The sequence below is a fragment of the Enhydra lutris genome, unplaced genomic scaffold, assembly GCF_002288905.1.
Source record: "Enhydra lutris kenyoni isolate GAN:26980312 unplaced genomic scaffold, ASM228890v2 scaffoldscaffold8, whole genome shotgun sequence".
NCBI classification, from domain to species: Eukaryota; Metazoa; Chordata; class Mammalia; order Carnivora; family Mustelidae; genus Enhydra; species Enhydra lutris.
The window spans coordinates 18,683,857-18,708,870 of NW_019154092.1; the positions used below are offsets into that span (position 1 = coordinate 18,683,857).

A 25,014-nucleotide genomic window follows, 5' to 3' on the forward strand; every position below is an offset into this window, starting at 1 on the left:
CATACCATTAGGTTGAGTAAAAGTATCCACAAAACTGCCACCATTCACAGAACTGCTCTGTAACACTGATGAACAGGCCAGAACCTGATAACCAAGACATCATCACCCCATCACCATTATCTCCATCATCACTGTAACGATCATTTATTGCACCATTTTACATTCCCCCCAGCAGAGTGTGGGGATTCCCATTTCTTTGCAAGCTTGATCTTCTTTGGGGGGGGGCAGCAGTAGGCAACTTTTATTTCATTTTTTAAAAGATTTTTTATTATTTATTTATTTATTTGCGAGAGAGAGCATGTGTGTGTGTGAGCGAGCGAGTGGGCAGAGGGCAAGGGCAGAGAGAGAGAGAGAGAATCTCAGGAGACTCCATGCTGAGTGAGGAGCCTGACGTGAGGCTTGATCCCACAACCCATGAGATCATGACTTGAGCTGAAATCACGAGTCCAATCACATGCTCGATCTTATTTGTCTTTTTTTTTTTTTTTAATAGCCATCCTAGTGGGTGTAAAGTGGTATCTCCTTGTGGTTTTATTTGCATTTCTCTGGGGGCTATTGATATTCGGTATCTTTCCATGGGGCTTATTTTGTGTCTTATCTGAAGAATTGTCTATTGGGATCTTTTGCCCCCTTTTAAATTGAGCGATCTGTCTTTTTACTATTGATTGATAAGAGTTCTTTCTATATTCTAGACACAAGTCCCTTATCAGACATGTAATTTACCATGGGTTGTTTTTTTCTTTTTTTTTTTTTAAGATTTTATTTATTTATTTCACAGACCGAGATCACAAGTTGGGGAAAAGGCAGGCAGAGAGAGAAGGAAGCAGGCTCCCTGCTGAGCAGAGAGCCCGATGCAGGGCTAGATCCCAAGACCCTCGGATCCTGACCTGAGCCGAAGGTAGAGGCTTTAACCCACTGAGCCACCCAGGAACCCCTGTGGTTTCCTTCTTATAGACTCTTTTATTTATTTTACCTTCAAATATTTATATTTTACTTTAGAACATGGCCTATCCAAATTATGTACTACTTTCCTTGATTCATAATGAGTTTTAAATGTGATTTTATGGGGCACCTGGGTGTTTCAGTTGGTAAGGAATGCAACTTTTTTTTTTTTTTTAAGATTTTATTTATTTATTTGAGAGAGGGAGGGAGGGAGAAGCAGATTCCCTGCTGAACAGAGACCCCAACTCGGGGCTCGATCCCAGAACCCTGAGATCAGGACCCAAACAGAAGGCAGATGCTTAACTGTCTGAGCCACCCAGGCGCCCCAAGCATGCCACTCTTGATCTTAGGGTCGTTGAGTGCAGGCGCCATGCTGGGCACAGAGATTACTTAAAAACAAATAAATAAATGCGATTTTAGAAAAGTTTTGAAGATCAAATAAGCACATACATTTAGTAAGGGTCTAGAAAACTCCACACAGTAAATCCCCAAATACACTCAGTAATTTTGAACAGCTTGGTGATCAGTTCTTTAACAGGAATAGAAGAACAGGACTACTGAGATTACCTCGTCTCTCCCGTAAATTCTGGCACTTTAAAGATGTTATCCCATTGTCTGTTGGCATTCCTACTATCAGGGGAAATGTCACTTCTTTTAAAGTAATGTCTTTTTTTCTCTGGTTGATTTTAAGATTTTCCCTTCACCTCTGGTTTTCAACAGTTTGACTAGGATATGCGTAAGTATGGTTTTCTTTGTATTTTTTGTTTGGGGCTCAGTGAGCTTCTTGAGGCTCTGACTGATATCTTTTGGCAGTTATGGAAACTTCTCAGCCATTACCCCTTCAAATACTGTGTCTGCTCCATCTCTCTCTTCTAGAACTCCAGTGACACATACTTTGAATTTTTTTGACAATTTCCATGTCTCTCATGCTTTCTTCTGTTCTCTCCATTTTTTTTAAAGATTTTATTTATTTATTTGACAGAGAGAGAGATCACAAGTAGGAAGAGCTGCAAGCAAAGAGAGAGTGGGAAGCAGGCTCCCTGCTGAGCAGACAGCCTGATGCAGGGCTCAATCCCAAATCCCTGAAATAATGACCTGAGCCCAAGGCAGAGGCTTAACCCACTGGGCCACCTAGGCATCCTGTTCTCTCCTTTCTTTCCCTCCCTTTATGCCTCACTAATCCTGCTACACTGTGTCCTGTCTGCTCTTCTTGGGCCAGCCAGATCCTTAGCCCCCACCCAAAATCAGCAAGTTCCTCCCACCCCCAACCACCTTGAAGAAAAGACCTTGTGTTACTCAGTATACGTAGGAAGGGTCCTTCCTTCTCTGGAAATTATTTATGTGGTTCTCATTGCTTTCACCAGTCTCTGATTTGTTTTTCTTTTTTCTTTTCTTTGCTCTTTTTCTTTTTCTTTTCTTTTTTTTTTTTTAAAGTAGGCTCCACACCCGGCATGGAACCCAACATAGGACTTAAAATTTATGACCCTGAGATCAAGACCTGAGTGAGATCAAGAGTCAGACGCTTAACTGACTAAGCCACCTAGGCACCCCTCTGATTTCTTTAAAAATACAATTTTTGCAATTTATTTGCTTTTCCCCCTAGTTGTTTCAGTGGAATGTTGACCTGTCACAACGTACAACACTGTACTCTGAAGTAAAAGGTTTCCATTTATCATATAGATAATTACAGATTATTATATAGATTATAAAACTGAGATCCAGAGAAAGGTTAAGCTACTGCTTTCAAACCAGATTTGGCTAACCACTATTTCCCTAGAACCTCCTTAGCTGTCATGGTAAGGCAAGGTGGGCGGCTTTACTTGATTTGTTCTGAACATCTTCCCAACCAGTGCCAATCTTATGAACTCAACATTATAATTTTAATTACCTTTTTAATTTTATCATAGTCTAGGAATATGTATATTATATATATGTAATATATATTATATTATATTATATTATATTATATATAAAATATATATTTTATAAATATATATAAAATATATTTTATATATGTATATATATAAATATTTTACCAGCCTGGGGCAACAGGACTTTCTCAAAGACATAATCTCTTTCTCTTTCTCTCAGACAGTTTCAGGTATGATGCAACTGATGGGGATTAATAAGGCAGCTGGTAGTGAGAGCAACATTCAGGTTCCTCCTCATGATTCCCTCTGTCCATGAGAGAGGAAACTCATCTGCCTCCTGGCCTTTCACTCTCATCCAAGTTCACTCTGATGGAAAGACTTCCTCATCTTGCTGCATGTTTACCAAGCCTCATTATACTAGTTAATGGGATTCTAGTGCTTTACACACAAAACCTAGACTCTAAATGGTTTCTCTCTTCCCCTGAATCCACGTAGTAAAGTTCCCTGGAGTCTCTGTCTCCACCTGTTGGGGGTGGGAATGGAGGATGGGGAGGAAGCCATGATTCCTAGCAGGAGCAGAAAGCCTTAAGGCTCTAAACATTTTCAACATTTCAACTCTCTTGACATTTTCAGCTCAACTTTGTTTCCTACTTGCCTACTATTGCTTGTCCCTGTATTCTCTTAGTCTACACCCAAGAAGGGAAGAGGAGTGGGTAGTAGGGTTTAAGTATCAAAACTCTGAACCTTCCAACACATGCTGTGTACTGAAAAGACCTGTGTGTCTTGTCACACCATCTAACACTGGTCCTTTGCTTGTAACTTCAAAAACCTGTGGCCATTTGGACATTTTTTCCTCTTGGACTTGCAACTTCCTGGCACAGTTGTGCAGGTGTTAGCTTCTGGGTGGCTGGATGTCAGACTTTTCTCTTCAGTGTTCACATTTCTCCAGAAGCCATACTGACATGGACACAGATATGGTGTTTCCAAGTACCTCTGGAGGGCTTCTTCCTTTTCTCGCTCTCTCTGTGGGCATTCCACTTCAGCTCATCCTAAAATACCCGATCTGTCTGATTTTCTATCATATACTATGTTTTTTTTTGTTGTTGTTGTTGTTAAGATTTTATTTATTTATTTGACAGAGAGAGATCACAAGTAGGCAGAGAGGCAGGCAGAGATAGAGAGAGGGGAAGCTGGCTCCCCACTGAGCAGAGAGCCTGATTCCGGGCTCGATCCCAGGACCCTGGGATCATGACCTGAGCCGAAGGCAGAGACTTTAACCCACTGAGCCACCCAGGTGCCCCTCATATACTATGTTTTTTAAAGAAAGAGGCTATAAATATGCCAAGTACTGCTTCTTTGCCAAGCAGTATAAAGAGCAAAATACTGTTGTCATCCTTAGAACATCCAGTTGTTGAGATAAACAGGGAATTTAGGATTACCCTACCTTTCTCTCAAACTCCATTCAAAGACCGCCTGCTGTGAAGCCAATAGAGTCTTCATTCTGGTACTTTTTCTCAACTTTCTCCATTCCATTGTATTCAGTAAATGTCCTCATCTACTGACAGGCTTACTTTTAAAAAAATGATTGGTTTCTGCAAAAGTGATTTTTAAAATTTTGTCCTGCTGACTGAAAAGTTCTATCAGTCTCCCAAGCTAAACAGGGCTCTGTGCTTCTGGAAAGGAAGGGCATGTGGCTAAGGTGTTTAATTTTCTGAGTTGTTTCGATTCACTCAAAGGATAGATCTAATCTCTGCAGTTTATTTTTAGAAATGAAATAAATTTCAGCTCAAAGGAGCTTTTAAATAAAAGCACCATAATTATATTTACTCCAAGGCCTGAAGATTTTTTTTCATCTCCTTTTTTTCTTTTGTAACTTTTTAAAAGACTTTTAATGCACTGGTGTTTTAACGAATTCCCATATTTGAGCATTGTCTCTAGGTCTAAGCTTTTTTCAGAAGAAAAACAAAGAAACACATCCATAATATTTTAAGGTCTCCCACCCAAATTTTCCAAGAAACCTGGGTACTTATTTATTTCAAAGGAGTCAATCCTGCTTGTAAATGAAGAAGGAAAAAGAACCGGATGTCTACCATGTTCAGTTGCCATTGTTTTGCTGTTACCACTTAATCTAATGAGTTTTTATTCATGGCTGTCCCCTTCACTGGTTAGGCAGAGTAACACACTCATGAGTTATTAAGTTATGGCTGTGTTTAGCTTACGTGCCTGAGCCTAGCCATTTCATCTCCTTTCGATAGAAGTTTAATTCATGCCATTGTTATCCTGAGTAATAATGGAGGGAAAAGAACAGCTTTGCCAAAAGATATACATCCAGACCTCCTTGCAGTGTTTAAGGAAACATAGTGCTCATTTGGTAAAAACACTTTTGCTGCTTTAAACCTGCCTCTTTCCTTAATCCCAACAATTTCTGAAGAAATAACAGCTGGGAGAAGTGAGGCCATGACGTCACGGGCTGTGCCTTCTCCAGGTCTGGTCACAGTGGGTTCTGCACGATCTGGGGGTGAGAACTCCTGAGCAAGCTTGCGAGAGCTTCACCCCGACTGCTCAATTCTGCTTGAGGGATTTACACAAACCATGAGGGCTTTCAGCTCTTGCTCTACAGTTTGGTGCATTCTGCAAAATGTCAGTGAGCTCTTCTGCTGTGGACACCCCTGTGCCCCTCCCACCCCCCACCCCCGCCCCCAGTTCATATGTTGAAGCCCTAACGTCCAATGTAATGGTACAGGGAGATGGCACCTTTGGAAGGAAACTGGGGTTAGATGGGGTCATGGGGGGGGCTCTTCACGATGGGCTTTGTGACCTTGTAAGAAGAGACCAAAGAGCTCTCGCTCTCTCTTTCTCTCTGCCATGTGAACAGCTAGAAGACAGCCATCTGCCACCCAAGGAAAGAGCTCCCTCCAGACACCAGCCCTGCCGGCAGCTTCCCCATGGACTTGCAGCCTCCAGAACTGAGAGGAATAAATGTCTGTTGCTCCAGCCGCCCAGTCTGTGGTATTTTGTAATGGCAGCACAAGCTAAGACATTATTCCTTGCTCTTTTGGAGAGTTTTTAAAAAGTGAAAGTTAAAAAAAAAATAACAATGACTAACTGTTTCAGAAGAAGCTTTTACCGAATTAGAAGTGAAAAAGGAAAAAGGGCTTTGAATGGCTAGAATGAAGGGCTATGGCTAGAATGAAGCAGAGGCCAAATGACGCGCACCTCGCACCTCACCAGGCACCACAGAGGAGAACACGACAGGCCAGCACCTGCCCTCACGGCGCCCTGTGCAGGCTCACTGCTTCTAGAGGCCACCAAGCAAGTCGTTTCCATGGAACGTGTTAAGTGCTGAGATTACGGGTATATTCCGGATATTACGAGAATAAGCTCTCCATGGAGATGATGCCCATGTTAATCTTGAACAAATAAGAACTACCCAGTGAGGAAGCTGGGGAAGGGATTTCTAGGTACAAGGAACAAGACCAACAAGTCAGCAAAGTTGAAGCCACTGGGTCTCAACTGGGGAGCACCACATGCGAGGTGAGTAGCAGCCCATCGTTAAAGCTGAGAGAAAACTGGGAGATGGAAAACAAAACAATAGCTGGGAACCCCTTTTTCCTAGCAAGGTACTGAGAAAAGTCCCATAAGGATTCTATCCCTTAAGAACGGTGGGCGGCTGGTTCCAGGATAACTGGGCACACGGTGTGATCAGACGCCAGAGAGGGGCCTGCCCTCGGATTCACAAGAGCCCAGGCCAATCTCGTGAGCATCCGCTCTCATGCCCGTGTCTGTGGGAGAGCCGGGCCAGCAGTGTCCTGGGGGTTCCAGACTCCTTGACGGACCTCAGGCGGGCCAGTTCCCCTCTCTGGATTTGAGCTTCCCCCCCGGCATAAGAAACAAAGAAATCATCTACAAAGTATTTCTCAGGGATTAAATTTTAGCCTCTCACTTAAAAAAATTTTTTAAAGGGGATGGGAGATTTTATTCATTTCTTGACTTATTCCAGTGAGAATTTTCAAGAAGCTTAAAAAGACAGTGGTTACAGACAAAACACAGGGATTACAAGGAGATGAGAGGAAATGTACACGTGTGTATCCGCCTTCGTTTCTCTCGGGTACTTGGCCGGAGTGGGACCTCGTTTAGCTGTAGTGTTTTCTAAGCCAGAAATGCTATTCTTTGTCCTCGCCAACACTCGGTATTGTCAGTCTCTACAGTTTTGGCAGCTCTGGTGCATGTGTGGTTCCACATCAGATCTGATACCACTTCTGTCTCAATGCCCCATTCCCTTACCACTAACCTAGTCCAGGCTAAAAGCTGCCGTTTCCCTCTTGAACACCCAGTCAACAATCTTTATTTCATGCCATGGCTGATATCTTTCTTTCTTTCTTCTCATTTTTCTTTCTTTTTTATATTTTTTAATCAACACCTGTGTAGAAATTCCATGGTAACTTAGATTCTCTGAATTCTTTGAAAAATTGAAAAAAGCACTTTGAAACCTAGGGTGTCACTTGGATCTGGTCATTTTAGATCTCTCTTGACACTAGAGTAGCAATGTGGAACAAACTGGAAGCGAAGGCTCTCAACCCATATCAGCAGCTCTGAAATTGTAGCTGAACCCAAAATGCAAACAACACATCCAGCATTTCTCGATCTGCGAAGGAAAAGCTCATTCTTTTCAAGTAATACTATACTAGCCAAGGTAAAATATTCAACACACATTATTTCATACAATCCCTGCAACATCTACATGATTCCCATTTTACAGAGAAGAAAACTGATGCATATGGAGGTGAGTTAATCTTTCCAAGGTGACACTGCTAGAGGGGAATTCTGATCCATAGCTGGGCTACCTGTCTGTCCTCTCTACTGTCTCCTCACTCTACAAATCTCTGCTGAATGTAACATGTTCCAACAGAGCAACTTGAAAAAAACTGTCAGGAAAAACAAAAACCCCCTAAGAAGCATGAGTATGGAAACCGAAGTAGGTCTTACATAATCCGTAGAGCGGACAGTCAACCGCCCGAGTACAAGTTGAGGAAAAGAAGAATAACCATTACTGACCTCACAGAAGATACACCAGGACTTATGGAGATCCAAGTGGCTCACGCAGCTGTAGCTCAACTCCAATACCAGGTGGGGGGCGGGAAATACTTTCATGAAGAAGTATTTACTGATCACAGACTATGGTCTCAGCTGTGGGGGATACAAGAAGACACCTAGTCTCACAGTTCCCTGGAGTGAACTCCTTTTTTAATTTCTCGAGCATTCTAGCCATCCATGAAAGATAAAACCGAGGGGCGTCTGGGTGGCTCAGTCGGTGAGGCGTCTGCCTTCGGCTTGGGTCATGATCTCAGGGTCCTGGGATTGAGCCCCGCATCAGGCTCCCTGCTCAGTGGGGAGTCTGCTTCTCCCTCTCCCACTCCCCCTGCTCGTGCTCTGGCTCTCTCTCTCTCTCTCAAATAAATAAAATCTTAAAAAAAAAGACAAAACCAATAAAGCCTACTCTAATGAAAGGTGACACCCTCCCTCCCAAATCCTAACCTTTTAAGGGCATACAGACAGACGAGGCTCTGAATGTCATAAACACTTGGCAATTTGGGACAGTAGTGTCAATGATGCTCACAGTACAATTTGTAAGGTGAGGGTTTGTAAGAACGCAGGGCCCAATGTCATGAGAACACTCTTACTCTCACCTGAAGACAAACATTTGTTTTCCCAGGTGAAAATCCCTGGCGGGGGAGAAAGGGCAGTGCAGGGATAACAACCGGTGATTGGATCCCTGCAACCAAAGTGCTCTAACTCCAAGAAGACAAATCAAACAAAGTGTGAAAAAAAGAGTAAAATTGTGTTTCTTATTTTGAGGGGATGGGGTAATCACCATACAGAAGATGAACTGAGATCTGAAAACAGTGGCCCCTAATTTCATTTTCACTAAAAAAGGTAAGAGGCACTTTCCCAGTGACCAAATCCTTTGCAGTTCAACACCTGCGTCTGGGAACACATCGACCCTTGAGCATCACTCAGGCCTATTTATGGGGAGCTGGGCACATCAGCAGGTGTCGACGCTATAACCTTGAGTAAGATGTCCCTGCCTCCCCTGGGCTCGCAGGCTGACACCCAGGTGGCTGGCTGGGAAGGAGAGACCCAATTATTATGATTTTTCTAATCAGCCTGATCCTTGCCCGTATTTTTCTTCTCCTGACATGGAGGTCAGAGGAAGTGGAGGGTATCTTATTTATCAACTCCTGACCGATCACCTACCACGTTCTGGGCCAAACATGGCACGCGCCTGGAAAATCCTGCAGGAAACACACAAAGCCCCAACAAGGGAATAATGAATGGCCCGAGGTGAGGCAGGAAAGAAACAAGATAGAACTTCCCTTGGAGACAGGGGTGGTTGGGGACTGCAACGGGAGCCTGCCCCCAAGCCCCCAGAAGTCACATGACGAGATGACAGACGTGAGGTGTCACCGGGGAGATCCTGTTCCCCTCACCACCTCCCCCCATCAACACCCCTCAGAGAGGCGCAGAAACGATAAAATGAACACACACAGGCTAACGCTCCTTGTGTCTATAAGGTACCAGAAGATTTCTTTGTTGACTGAAAAAAACCGTTCCTTGCCGCCTATTTCACTGACTGGCTGGCTCTTCTAGAGTCGTCGAAACACACACAACCTGCTTGTACTTAGCTGCCTGGCCTGGCCGTACCTCCGGACCCACTTGCTTGCATGTAAGCAAAACATCTCTAAATGTCTTTCACATCCACGGCTCATTCCTTTCCATCATGTGTCAAAACTCAGCAATCCCATAATGAACGTCTGCTCCTTGGGATTTCCCAAGATTGGTTTCATTTGATCAGCTCTGACTATGGCTACTCATTCTCCCTCAGTACAGGCCACTCACTTCTGCCCCCCGCCTGCCCTCTGGTTTGCTCTGGGCAAGGACCCGGTCGGGGGAGCTCTTTGCGGATGACCCTGGGCTTGGCCACACCTTGTGGAACCTGGTTTTAGTGATACAGAGAGAGGGTCTCTGGAGGGAAACAACAAAGACAGATGTGCACCCCAAGAGCATTACTGGGGGCGATGGGAGGTACTTGAGAGATACCTGCAGATTTCCATCATTCTCTATGTCTGACGGGGGTGCACAGAGCTGAAAAGATGTGTACAAGATCAGCATACTGAGGCATTCGCTCGGCACTCATTTTCGCGTTTACTATTTTACAGTGAACTAAGCACACATCAGTGTATCCTCCGACAGGCGCCTTGTCAATGTCCCCAGTTAACTGGCCTTTGTGTTGCAAAAATCACTTTAATTTTAGTTATTTTAAATGACATATAAGCCTTGGAGCCAGGAAATTTATAGAAATTCAGGGTATTTCCTTAGTAAATGAACTGCTGCAAATTCATTCAGGTCAAAAGTTGTGAAAGCCAGCATTGTTATCATATTTTTGCAGCAGAGAACACTGTGGTGGTCAATGGCACTAAAAATAGCCCAGAAAAGAATTAGGAGTGCTTCACTGGAAACAAGAAAAGAACAAACTTATCCAAAATAGCAAAATGTCCGTTAGCATCACTCCCTCCCCTATGAATTTTTTTGACAATGGGAAATGGAATTTAATTTTTTTTCTTTAATCCACAACTGTAATTCCCCTCCCATGTGCCCTCTGGGAAAACCTTATTCATAAACGAAGAATTCCCAGATAACTAAATTCTTCGCTGTTTCCATACAGCTCAACAATAACAAGGCAGCTCCCGAACTTGCCACTTCAAGTTCCTGTCGCTTCGACAGTGATGTCATGGAAAGACATCCACAAGCTGTTTTTGTTGCCTGGCTAGAGACTGTAAAGGAAATCAGGCGCTGCCCCTAGGTTTTAATTTTCCATGAGAAGTTATTCTCATTGCCATAGCGGCTTAAACTGTGGAAAAGAAAAGGGATTTAATTAGGTCACAGCCGTAATTAGACTTTTGAGCGCACTCTTTCCACATAAAAGTTACTTTAGAGCAGAGCTTCATTGGGTTTAATCGTTTATTTTCATCGGACCATTCCTGAGGCGTTACGGTGCTGAATAACCACCGAAGGAGGACACAAAGGAATACCAACAGCCACACGGAAAGTGACCCCTCCACGTGAGCTTTCCAAGGTTATGGGAAGACGGGGAGTCTTAGGCTGAGAAGAGAGAAGAAATTCCAATGGTGAACTGAGGGGGTCATGCGGGAGCCTCCTCTCCCCCTGATTCCCTTTCTCCAAGCACAACTGGGAGAAGACAGTGATGGGCTCTCCACGCCCAACAGTGAGGATGACAAGAATGATGAGGATAATAAAGGCAAGGAAGTAACTGTGCCTACTTTGGCAGCATATACACTAAAATTAGAACAATACTGAGAAAATTAGCATGCCCCCCCCCCCACAAGGATGTCATGCAAATTCATGAGGCACTCCTTACTTGGCTGTAACTATGTGAGGTGGTGGATGTTAACTGAACTTAATAGAGTGATGGTTTCACAATATATACAAATATCAAATCATTATGCGGTGAGCCTTAAGCTAATTCAATGTTATATGTCAATTATATCTCAATAAAACTGGGGTAGCGGGGAGTAACAGTAGCAACAGAGTAGGAAGGAGGAGGAAGAGAATTAACATCCTGTTCAGCACAGGCGACCTAGTGAGAGCAAAACATGATGGGCACAGTAACTCTACTCCCAGGACTTTCTCATGGTCTGTTCTGTGTGTGTGTGTGTGTGTGTGTGTGTGTGTGTGTATACACATGCATACTGGACATAGAACCTAAGAAGCCTTGATTCCTGAACCTGAAAGATGTATTCACTTGTTACCTCCTCAGAAGTTCAAGACAGGATTCAGAGCAAGCCTTGAAACTTCTGTACAAACACACCTAAACAATTTAAGTGAAGAGTAAAAAAAATTATGTTATTTAGAAGACATAAAATTTTCATGATTTCATTTTAAAAGACACTAAGGTGCTCCTTCTTCTTAAAAAAAAAAAAAATTATACCAGAAACAGCAAATTTCATCAACAGTCTTAGAGAAGTTTTAAAATTCTAAACATCGAACCCCAACAGTATCTGTTGACAACGCTTTTACAAATTCATCCTCTATGTAAAACAGGTTTAATTTTATCTATTAAACTGACATAGCCAAGACTCCTTGGTTCAATATCTTGATCAAGAGAAATGTCGACATGTCATCGAAGAAAGAAAGACATTAGGCCATGTTCCCAAGATCTGGCAAAACAGACAGAAAGATAGGCAGTCAAGGGGCACCTGGGTGGCTCTGCTGGTTAAGTGTCTGCCTTCGGCTCGGGTCATGATCCCAGGGTCCTGGAATCGAGTTCCGCATCAGGCTCTCTGCTCAGTGGGGAGTCTACTGCTCCCTCTCTCTCTGCTGCTACCCCTGCTTGTGCTCTCTCACTAATACTCTCTCTCAAATAAATAAAATCTTTAAAAAAAGAAAAAGATAGGCAGTCAGAAGTCAGAAAACTTCCTACCCACTTAAAGAGACCTTCACAAGGCTAAATCAACTGGAGACCGAAACTTACCAGCAGAATCTTCTCACCTCTTTTAAGAGCAACTCCGATGTGGGAAACACAGTTCAGGATGGTGGTCGTGTTACTACACAAGGAGGTGTTGTTTCAGAGACAGCTGTGAAGGCTCCCTGGCAATCCCACTGTATAATTAAGGCGCCATCAGTGAACAGCCAGCAGGGTGGTCTCCATGGAAACCAACAAACACACATTTTCACAGGCCTAGCAACTGTTCTGAATCAATGACTCTTTATATAGGTTTAAAAACATTGTGAATGGTGCATCAATTGCTTCTTTTGTTAGATAAGGTCTGATTAAACATGTATGAGAGACCCTGTTGTCCTGCCTGCTGAATCCCCAGTAGAGTCTACAGTGGGCTGCCCACAGCTAAATTCACTTACCTAGAACTGCAGAATACAAAGGACAGACTCAGACTCCAGAAATCACTGGTTAAGTTGGGGGAAGAATTAAACTAGTAGTTGACAGTGCCAGGGAGGACCTGCCCATGGCCAGCACTCACTCTTTTAGGGCTGTGTCAATATTATTCAGTCCTCTCAGTACAGCACACATTATTATTACATGTGCTTACAGATGAGAAAACAAAGCACTCATCTAGAAGATGGCAGACCTGCGCCTCAAAGCTACATCAAAATGAAGTCTTGGTCCAGGTTCATATCACTCTATGTAATAATGCTCTGTGTTTGCACAGCACATTGTCACTCCCCAGCTACCTTCACATACATTATCTCATATATTCTGCTTTTATCTCAAAATGCTGAGTGTAGTTCTAGAATTTTCTAACTTTGCAATATATTCTTCCTTGATCTTTGTCTGTCTGCCCCACTCTGTGCCCACTACACACTCTAGGTTTCAAGACTTACATGGGACCGTGTCCCTACCCGAGCTGGGAAAGAAGCATCGTCCTAAGCAGCAATGGGAAAGGAAACCCCATTGTATAAGCATGGATTTTGACTCAAAACTCTAAATAAAAACGGGGACAAACATTCCAATTAACCATCAGTAGCATTTACACATCATCTTCCATGAGAGAGGGCAGACTTTGCGATGAGGATGGAAGGTCTGATTGCTAAGCGGTTTCCTACTTTATTTTGAATGGGTTCTATTAAGGACTAGTAAATGCTTTATTAAGAAGGCATGGATAATCAATGATCTGGCTCCTGGCACATCATCTTTATATATAACCCGACAATTGAATGTACATGCCATCAGCATTTAGTCTTTTTTTTTTTTAAAGATTTTATTTATTTATTAGACACGCAGAGAGAGAACACAAGTAGGCAGAGAGGCAGGCAGAGAAAGAGGGGGAAGCAGGCCCCCTGCCAAGCAGAAAGCCCGATTCGGGCTCGATCCCAGGATCCTGGGATCACGACCTGAGCCAAAGGCAGAGGCTTAACCCACTGAGCCACCCATGCGCCCCAGCATTTAGTCTTAAATATTAGATACACCAACACTGTCAGAACTCACTTGAGTCATAGTATTTCTGGTCAACTGGACAAAGCCGAACAGTGAGCGGTCTTTCCTTGTTCCCCTGAAATTCCAATCCCCTACCACATATCTCTTGGGAAAGCCTCATTCCCATCTATCACAGCCCTCCTAACTGAGGCTCCGGGAAAAGGCTGTTTTCTCTGAAGCTAGTCCCTGTCCCCCTTCCATCTCCCACTGACGCCTGTTCTCCCAACTTCCCTCATTCTTCAGCATCTCTGAATTTCTGCATATGGTGTGTTCTTTTCTGGTTTCAAGCATGCCTAAGTCCTTGTTTCCCCAGAAAAGAAATTACTTTCACTAGATCTGGCCATCCCCCTGACCACCACCAGTCACAAGCTCCTTCCTGTGTCTTGTGTATTCTTGGATACTTATGATCCATCTTCCACCCCCTCCCACCCTGCCCTTCTACTAAAGGCTAGTGATGTCCTTGGTCTAGTCTTTTCTCAATCTGGATCTTTCTGATTTCTTGGTGGCATTTTGTTTTACTCCTTTAAATTCTTCCTGAGACTTCCCCACATGGAACTTTTGGGGCTCCCCTCGGCTATCACTTCTCTCTCCTTCACATTATTGATCTCTGGCATTTAAGTGTCTCCCAAGCAAAGTCCTAGCCCTTTGCTCTGCTCCACCCAAACCCTCTCACTCCCTCAGTGAGCTCAGCTACTTCTTCAAGCTCCTGATGCCAACTCCACTGCTCTAGGTGAAGCCCAAACAGACACATGAAGCCCTGAGTTTTCCCCCGCATTTCACCTGTTTCCAACGCACAACAGCTCCACTTTGATGTTTTCTCTCCATACATATCTAAAACATATTTCACCAGCTTTCCTCCCCAACGATGCTCTTTCATAACCGCCCCCCCCCACACATACACATTTCTGTCTGTGATGCCATGGATTTCTCAAGTCCTAAGCCACAAACTTTGGAGCCGTTTGTGATCTTCCCTAGACCCAGACAATTGTCACACACCCCACACTGCTTTAACAGATCTGAGTCTTTGTTATCTAATTCCTTAACCACATCACACAACACTTATATGATAGATTAAATAATTACAATTTTTTTTGCTTCAGACGATCAGTCATCAGTCAAGTTGACCTTTCACCTTTATTGACATCACTCACTACCTTGATTTGCCTCCCTTCTAAATGCTTGGAACTCATTTCCAATGTGATTTGCCTTTAGTCGTTCTCACTGAGAAGTTCACAGTGGTCTCTGGGGCCTGGCTTTTAGGGCTCCCTAATCCGTCTCTTCGAGGCCCAATTTCCCCTCACACCTCTACACCCTCCTCCTCCTCTGGTCAAATGTATTTCTTCACAGTTCCCCTCCTGCACATCCCACCTCAGGGCCCCTGCCACTCGACCTGGAAGGCCATCCCTCCATCTTCCCTTCTCCCAGGCAAGATGGGCTTATAGGGCCCATTTGATCTTTCCACTGCATCAGTCTACACACAGTTTCCCTTTTCCTAGCTCCTGAAGTCATACCACCCTGTCAGCAATGTCCTCTAATAGTCTTGTCACTCTTACCTCCTCCTCTGGATCATAAGATGCTTTTGGCAAGCACTACACATACACTATATACTACATACATATACTACACATACACTAATGTACTTTTTCCACCCCAGGCTCCAAAGGTTTCTGTAATCAATGTTGACTGGTAGAATCATGTCCAGAAAGAAGGCCAAAGAGAGACCATGCACTTTGATATAAGGCACTCTTCATACCACCCAGAGGGAGATGGCTGGCTCGGTCAGTAGCACATGCAATTCTCGATCAAGTATCACCTGAGCTCAAGTCTGACATTGTGTGCAGAGATTAATTAAAAAAAATTTAAAAAGTTTTCCATTTAGGGGCACCTGGCTGGCTCTGTCCATGGAACATGTGACTCTTAATCTCAGGGTTGTGGGTTTGAGCCCCATGTTAGGTGTAGAGATTGCTTAAAAATAAAATCTTAAAAAACAATACCACCTAAACTCTTTTAAGAATCTAGTGTACCTTAATATCCCATGGAATTAACAGCTGTTTTAGGCAGGCAGTAAATCATGACACAGTGTCAGGGAAGGGACCGGGGGAGGCAAGCAAGGCACCTAGGATGCAACAGGTAAGGAGGCACGGGTTATTCTCGGATGCCAACCCCACACTGCATGGCCCTGATCGAGGGCTGCCCTCATCCCAGCCCTTGCACATGAAAGCTGAGACTCCGTCAATCAGAAAACCAAACCAATTCAAGAGACACATCCTAGGCAAGCTACAGAAAAATCTTTCCCAGGGCCAGCAGGAGAACAAACTAAGTCAGACTTGGCTTGCTGGTCTACCACTGACTCAGGACAAAATGGCGGCAGCAACTATGGCATTACCTTAAAGGAAAAAAGCAGTCTTATGGAGGCAGCTTTGAATTGGGGAGTAAACACTGATTCTAAGGACCCTAGAGGGCCAGAGCTGCTATCTGGGAATGCCTCTCCTCTTCTGGCTCATCCTCAACATAAACTCACACTGGCCTCAACAGCTTCTTCCCAATGGTTGCTGACAACACCAGCCAGCTTGAAGTTAACAAGGGTGAGACAAGGCACTATTTGATCAAGAAAAAATTCTCACACAAGAACTTAAGGCTGCTAGAAAAACCCATTAGCATACCACACCTTCCTTATATATGTAAACATTTCATTGCTTTCCTCTTAAATTCACTCACTTTTTCTTATACCAATGGCTCACAAGTGGGAAGGGATTCCAAGATTTTATGAAGATGAAGTTAGATTCCACACACCCAAATTTATCAAACTGAAGGGAGGAATATAAAAAGTTGCTAAATATTCTGTTATTTTTAGCTTTTTAAAATGTTTCTTAAATTCACAGATTTAAAAAAAAAAAAAAAAAACAATAGTAACAGTGGTAACAATATAAAGTGACTCAGGGGCACTTTTTTCCCATGCTGAGCTTTCTCAGATTCAAAGAAGATACTAACTAAGATAAGGACTGGAGAGAAGCATGGATGCCTTGGAAGTAATGGAAGTTCATGTGACAACTCCCAAGAAAATACCAGAGTATGGATCCATCTGGAGCAAGGAAGAAGGTAGCCTTCTGAATGACCTCTCTTTCTGAGTATCTTTGAGTTTTTCCACGGAATCCAAATTCTCCTCTGTGGCCAATGGAACATCCTTCTGAGTCACTTTCCAAATATGCTGGCACTCAGTAGAGTCACAATGATGTCATGGGGAAATGTATTGCTAAGTACAATTATGTTGTATTTCAAATGTCAGCATATTTTGATGTGTAGGTGGCCCAAGGAAGGGGTAAATATTCTGCCACTGAGGATAACAGAGCTTATTTTCAAACAGAAAAGAAAAAGGAGAAGGAGGGGAGGGAGAAAAAGAGAGGGAGTGCTTGATATACTGGGGGTGGAAAAGACCTTAGTGGCTCATCTAATCCAATCTTCCACATTTAAGGAGGATTAGCATAAAACCACAGCAGCCAATTAAAAATCTTTCCACTTTTGAATCAACTACAGAGCCATCCGAGTTTAAGAGGAAAAGAAAAAATAAAATAAATAAAAAGGAGGCTCATGAAAGTAGTGGCCAAAGAGGAAAAGCCATACACATAGGAAAAATATCCTCCCTAGTCCTAAAAGACAAGATTTAAGCCCTATTCTTTGAGCACTTTGTAGCTTTGCGGGATGGTTCACATGCCATAAAATTTACCCACTGTAAATGTAAAATTCAATGATTTTTTTTTTTTTTTTAAAGATTTTATTTATTTTTTTTGACAGAGATCACCAGTAGGCAGAGAGGCAGGCAGAGAGAGAAAGAGGGAAGCAGGCTCGCCACCGAACAGAGAGCCCGATGTGGGGCCTGATCCCAGGACCCTGGGATCATGACCTGAGCCGAAGGCAGGGGCTTAACCCACTGAGCCACCCAGGCGCCCCAAATTCAATGATCTTTAATGAACACATTAAAGAAATTAATTTAAATGATGGTGCAACCATCACCACAACCCAGTTTTACAACATTTCCATTACCTAAAAAAAAACTTCCTTGAGCCTATTTTAGTCAATCTCTGCTCCAAGAAACCATCACTGTGCTTTCTCTCTACATTTGCCTTTTTCAGAAATTTCCAGAAATGGTATCATACTATATGTATTTTTTTGTGACCTGCTTCTTTCACTGGTCATAACGTTCTTGAGAGTCATCCGTGGCATACGAATGTATTAACAGAGCATTCCTCTTTATCACCAAATAGTATCCCAACACACGTATGCAGCAAATCCTCTGTACACATTCCCCAGCTGATGGACACTAAGATTGTGTCCAGTTTGGAGCTACTATGAACAAGGCTACTCTAAGTGTTCGTGTTAAAGTCTCTTTGTTTTCATTTCTCTTGGATAGATTTCTAGGAACAGAACTGCTGAGTTGTAGAGTTGGTTTATGTTTAACTTTGTAAGAAACTAGCAAGATGGTTTTCTAAAGTGGCTATACCATTTTACATCCCGATCAGTAATTTGTGAGGGTCCCAGTTTCCCCACATCTTTGTCAGCACTGGATGTCATCTATATTTTTTTATTATAGCCATCTGAGTGAGTGTGTCGTGGTATCTCGTCATGGTTTTTTAATCTGCATTTTCCTGGTGACTAATGACAACGAGTTCCTTTTCATGGACTTGATGAACCAATCAAATATCTTCTTTGGTTAAATGTCTACTCACATCTTTTTCCTTTTTTTTTTTTAATTTAAACTTTTTTTTAGATTCCAATTAGTTACTGTAGAGTGTAATGTTTAGTTTCAGATATACAATATAGTGACTCAGCACTTCCGTACATCATCTGGTGCTTATCACAACGCTTAATGTTCACTCCTTAATCCCCATCACCTAGTTCACCCAATCCCCTCTCACCTCGCCCCTAGTAACCATCAGTTTGTTCTCTATAGTTAAGAGTCTGTTTCTTGGTTTGCCTTTCTATTTTCCCATTTTCTCATTTGTTTTCTTAAATTTCACGTATGTGTGAAATCATAAAGATTTCATAGATAATAATAATCATAGATAAATCATATTGTATCTGTCTTCCTCTTCAGCATCATACTCTCCAGCTCCAACCACATTGTTGTAAGTGGCAAGATATCATTTTTTATGCCTGAGTAATATCCCATTTTTTATATATATATGTAGTCAACCTCTTTTAACCATTTTTTTGTTTTTTATTTTTTAAAAAAGATTTATTTATTTGAAAGAGAGAGAAAGAGAATGTGCAGGGAAGATGGGCAGTGGGAGAAAGGGACTGAGTCTTAAGCAGACTCCAAGATGACCGGGGAGCCTGATAAGGGGCTCGATCTCATGATCCTGAGATCACAACCTGAGCCAAAACCAAGAATTGGACGTCTAACCAAATGTGCCAACAAGGTGCCCCTGATCATTTTTTAATTGGGTTTTATGTAGTCTCATTAAAGTGTAAGAATTCCTTAGACATTTCAGAAACAAGTCCTTAATCAGATATATAATTTATAAATCTTTTCTCCTAGGCTATGTCTTTTCATTTTCTTTTTTTTTTTTTAATTTGACACAGAGAGAGAAAGAGAGATCACAAGTAGGCAGAGAGGCAGACAGAGAGAGGGGGGAAGCAGGCTCTCTGCCGAGCAGAGAACCCGATGCGGGACTCGATCCCAGGACCCTGAGATCATGACCTGAGCCGAAGGCAGAGGCTTAACCCACTGAGCCACCCAGGTGCCCTCTTTTCATTTTCTTAACAGTGTCTTTTGACCATTAATTTGATTGTAAAATATTTTAATTTAAAAGAAGTCTAATTTGGGGCGCCTGGGTGGCTCAGTGGGTTAAATCCTCTGCCTTCAGCTCGGGTCATGGTCCCAGGGTCCTGGGATCGAGCCCCACATCCGGCTCTCCGCTTGGTGGGGCGTCTGCTTCCCCCTCTCTCTCTCTGCCTGCCTCTCTGCCTACTTGTGATCTCTCTCTCTGTCAAATGGATAATAAAATCTTTAAAAAAATAAAAAATAAAAAAATAAAAGAAGTCTAATTTATCAATTACTTAGCGGCTTATGCTTTTGGTGTCATATCTAAGAACTCTTGGCTTAAACCAAGGTCAGTTACATTTCTTCCTGTGTTTTCTTCTAAGAGTTTTCTAATTTTAGTGCCTACATTTAGGTTCACAATCCATGGCTGAGGTGACGATGTGAGATGAGGGTCTAAGTACCTTTTTTTGGCATACAGATATTTGATTGTTCCAGCACCATTTGTTGTAAAGAAAATCCTTTCCCTGTTCAATTGCCTTGGCATCTATATTGAAAGTCAACAGACCGTAAATGCCTCTCCTTATGCTAATACCATAATGTCTGGATGATTCTAGCTTTACAGTGAGTTTTCCACCCCAACCTTTTCTTTTTCAAAACTGTTTTGGCTATTGCATCTCCAAATACACTTTAGGATCAGTTTGTGAATTCATAAAAAAAGTGATTGCTGGGATTTTGACAGGAATTACATTGAATCTCTTGATCGACTTAGGAAGAATTTCCATCTTACCAACATTGAGTCTCTCCATTTATTGAGATCTTCTTACATTTCCCTTAGAGAGATTTTACAGTTTTCAGTCTTGAACTTCTTTGTTAAGTCCCTATGTATTATTTGTAATGCTATTATGAATAGACTTGTTTTCCTAATTTCATTTTTAAGAACATGACTGTTCATTACTAATACATAAAACTACAATTGATTTTTGTACATTGATCTTGTATTCTGAGGCCTTGATAAATTTTTTATTACTTCAATTAATGTTTTTCTAAATTTCTTAGAATTTTCTACATATAGGAGAATGTCATCTGGGAATATAATTTAATTTCTTTCTAACCTGGATGCCCCCCCCCTTTTTTTTTGGTCTTATTGCACTGCTTAATAGAAGTGGTGAGCACAAACATTCTTGTGCTGTTCCCAATCTTAGAGGGAAAGTCTTTCACTATTTGCTGTCATATTAACTATAGGTTTTTCACATATGCTTTTTATCAGGTTAAGAAGATTCCCTTCTATTACTAGTGTGTTCAAAGTTTTTATCATGAATGGACATAGGATTTTATTAAGTGATTTTTCTGCATCTATTGACGTGGCTGCATTTTTTAATCTTTATTCTATAAATATATTAATTTTCATTTGTTAAACCAACTTTGTATTCTTGATAAGTATCACTTGATCATGGTATAAAATTCTTTTTATATGTTGCCATATTTGGTTTGTTACTATTTTGCTCAAGATCTGTGTTCATGAAAAATATTGGTCTATAGTTTTCTTATTATTTTCTTTTGTCTGGCTTTAGTAACCAGGTAACTCACCTTATAGAATAAATTGGGTGATATTCTCTTTCCTCTGCTTTCTAAAAGAATTTGTAAAGAAAAAATATTTAAAACTATTTGATAGAATTCATCAGTAAAGCCTATTGGGTCTGAGCTTTTCTGTGTGGAAATATTTTTAATTACTACTGACATTTATTTACTTGTTAGAGGAGTTTATTTGGATTTTCTATTTATTCTTGAGTCAATTTTCCTAGTTTGTACCTTTCTGGGAATTTGTCCATTTCTCTAAATTGTCTGATTTGCTGGCGTAATATGAATGAAGAAAGTTACTCATAATAAATAATAAGAAAGTTACTCATAATAAATAATAAGAAAGTTACTCATAATAAATACTTTTAGTTTCTATAGAATCAGTAGTGAATGTCCCTCGTTTCATTTCTAATCTTAATAAATAGTATCTTCTTTCTCATTTACCTAGTCATTCTGGCTACAGACTTGTCAATTTTGTTGCTGTTTTCAGGGAACCAACACTGATTTTCCTTGTTTTTCTGTTTTGTATTTCATTAATTTCTACTTTTTAAATTTTTTTTAAAGATTTTTATTTATTTATTTGACACAGAGAGAGAGATCACAAATAGGCAGAAAGGCAGGCAGAGAGAGGGGGAAGCAGGCTCCCTGCTGAGCAGAGAGCCTGATGCGGGGCTCGATCTCAGGACGCTGAGATCATGATCTGAGCGGAAGGCAGAGGCTTAACCCACTGAGCCACCCAGGTGTCCCTAATTTCTATTTTAAACTTTAACATATCCTTCTTACTGCTTGCTATGGGTTTAATTTGCTCTTTTTCTAGTTTCTTAAGGTAGAAGCTCAGATTACACTTTGAGACTTTTCTTTTTTCTGATAGGGGTGTTTATAGCTATGAATTTCCCTCTGAGTACTACTTTATATTGTAGCCCATAAGTTTTGACATATTGTGTGGTTTTATTTTCATTTGGTTCAAAATACTTTTATTTTCCCTTGTGACATCATCTTTGCCCCATGACCTATTTAGAGGTATGTTATTTAATTTCCAAATAAATGGGGTATTTTCCTAGATTTTTATTCTGTTGTAAATTTCTGATATAATTCTACTGTGGCCAAAGAACATAGTCTACATGATTTCAATCTTTTTAAATTTACTGAGGCTTGTTCTGTCACCCAGCATAACATCTATCCTGAAGAAAGTGTCACGTGTGTTTGAGAAGAATGTGTTCTCTGCAGTCAATGGGTAGAGTAGCATATGTTCGTTATAACAAGCTCGTTGATAGTATTGTTCACGTCATCTGTAGCTTCTATATCCTTGCTTTTCTACCACCTTTGAGAGTGCAGGATTGGCATCTCTATTATTGTTGAATAATTTATTTCTCCTTTCTATTTTGTCACTTTTTGCTTCATATATGTGGGGTGCTGTTGTTAGGTGCATACATTTATAACTGTCATTTCTTTCTAGTGTATCAATGCTTTTATCATTAATAAATGTCTTTGTTTTTCCCTAGTAATATTTCTTGTCATAAAGTCTATTTTGTCTGATTTTAATATAGTCACTCCAGCTAGCTTGCTAATAAGCTACTGTTTGCATGGTTATGTTTTTCTATCCTTTTACTTTTATCCTATTTATGTCTTTGAATCTAAGGTGTGTCTTATTTTAATTTAATTTTATTTTTAAAGATTTTATTTATTTGTCAGAGAGAGAGAGTGCACAAGCAGGGAAAGAGAGAGGAGTGCACAAGCAGGCAGAGGAAGAAGCAGGCTCCCCGCCGAGCAAGGAGCCCGATGTGGGACTCGATCCCAGGATCCCGGGGCTGTGACCTGAGCCAAAGGCAGGCACTTAACAGACTGAGCCACGCAGGCGTCCCTAAGGTGTGTCCTTGGCAGACAGCATACAGGTGCATCTTGCTTTTTTATCAAGTCTGACAATCTTTGCTTTTTGAGTGGGATATTTAGTCTGTTCACATTTAATATAACTACTGATACAGCAGCTAGCAATAAATCTCTTAGTCTTTACCTGGGAATGTCTTTATTTCTCATTCATATTTGAAGGACAGTTTTGCTATATGTAGAATTCCTGGTTGACAGATTTTTCTTTCAGCGTGTTGGATATGTTATCCTATTGCCTTCGAGTTTCCATAGTTTTTGATAAGTCATCCACTGATCATATTTTTTTTCTACATCAGTTTTCTCTTCTTCTGGAACTCTCATAACACATATGTTGATATGCTTGATGTTGTTTCACAGGTCTCTGAACCTCTGTTCGTAATTCTTCAATTATTAAAAAATCTTTGCTCTTTAGATTGAATAATTTATTTTGCTCCACCTTCCAGTTCACATATTTTTCCTTCTGTCATTTAAATCTGTTATTGAGGGTGCCTGGGTGACTCAGTTGGTTAAGCAACTTCCTTCAGCTCAGGTCATGATCCCAGAGTCCCAGGATCGAGTCCCACATCAGGCTCCCAGCTCCGCAGTCTGCGTCTCCCTCTGACCTTCTCCCGTCTCATATTCTCTGTCTCTCTCAAGTAAATAAATAAAATCTTTAAAAATATATATATATATTTAAAAAATAAGTAAATCTGTTATTGAGTACCTCCAGGGACTTTTTCATTTCATTTCATTTTAGTTATTGTATTTCTCAACTCCAGAATTTCTACTTGGGGCTCTCTCTCTCTTTTTTTTTTAATCATCTCTAGCTCTTTATTGAGAGCCTGTATTCATTGAGTCTTTCTTTTAATTTAGATCTCTAAGTGTAAATATCTGCTTTGCAGTCTTTTTCTGCTAAGTCCTACATCAGAGGACACTTAGACATAGTTCCTATTAACTGCTTTTTTCCTGTGTATGGATCATGCTTTCTTGTTTCTTTGAATGCCCCTAACTTTTTTGTTTTTGAATATTGGACATTTTAGATAATACAGGATAGCAACTTTGGATTCTGACTTTTCTCAGTGCATCGTCATTGGTATTATTTTGCTTGTTTAGTAATTTCCCTGGACTAAGTCTATGAAATTAGTCTCCCATATAAGGTAGAGTTGCTAATGTCCTTTACTCAGTTTTTTTCCCCTTCTTTTTATTTTTAAGCTTTTTCTGGCTTTCTAGAAGTCATCCCCATGTCTGCATAGCTTAGTGTTCTAGCAAAGACTAGTTGGAGGTTTTGTTCAAACACTTTCAGCCAGAAAGACTTCTTCTCTCTGCTTCTGACTGTGTGTGGGCTGGGGAGCACAATCAAACTTCAGGCTGAAGTTTTTCCTGTCTGCCCCAGCTTTTGCTGGCTCTCTCCCATCTCCTGCGTGTGCATGCAGGCTCTGCTGGCCAGGGACATGTGGGTGTTTTGGGCACACTCCATCTCTGCCGCTCGTGCACACAGACTACGGTCAATCTGGGACACATGGAGAGCTATCAAACCCCTGTGCTGGCTGTCTCACCTCCCCCACCTACCTATTTAGTCCTCAGCTAGACCACTGGTCCATTTCTTGCCCCCAAGAGGACTGGAAACTCAAGATGGTGGAGTTACTGGCTCTTCTTACTGAGTTACCACTGACAATGGCGGCTTTAACTAAAAATACGCCATATAGAGTATTCTGGAAGCAGCAACAAGGCTGCTGGTTTTCACAGCCTGCCCCATCTGGTTGAAATATCACACTGACAGAGCTGGGGAGGAGCGAATGGGAGCGACCTGAGAGAAGACCGCCACAGACCAGCTCATGTTGATCCTACCCAAAGTTTTGCAGTTTTCATGAACAAATGCTTGCTTTCTCAGTGTTGTATGCCTTTCGTCAATTTTTAGAGAGCTGAAATGGATATTTTTGACAATCTTTTTCCAGCTGTCCAGTTACTTTTGGGGAGGAAGATTTGTCAAC

At 41.5% G+C, this 25,014-nt stretch overlaps 1 protein-coding gene across 2 annotated transcripts in view; it reads right to left on the reverse strand.

Moving 5' to 3' along the window:
* The window catches only part of LOC111142453 (transmembrane protein 241), a 117,594-nt gene that overhangs the window by 15,747 nt on the left and 76,833 nt on the right, over positions 1–25,014 (reverse strand). Inside the window, exons 14-15 of one of the 2 annotated variants that reach the window (XM_022495608.1) lie at positions 8,487–8,623; positions 7,671–7,988 (exon numbers count right to left, since the gene is read on the reverse strand). The exons of the other annotated variant lie outside the window; for it this stretch is intronic. Coding sequence (XP_022351316.1) covers positions 7,671–7,988; positions 8,487–8,623 — 455 coding nt within the window. Of the gene's footprint in view, positions 1–7,670; positions 7,989–8,486; positions 8,624–25,014 lie in introns of those variants that run through there. 2 annotated transcript variants of the gene reach the window in all.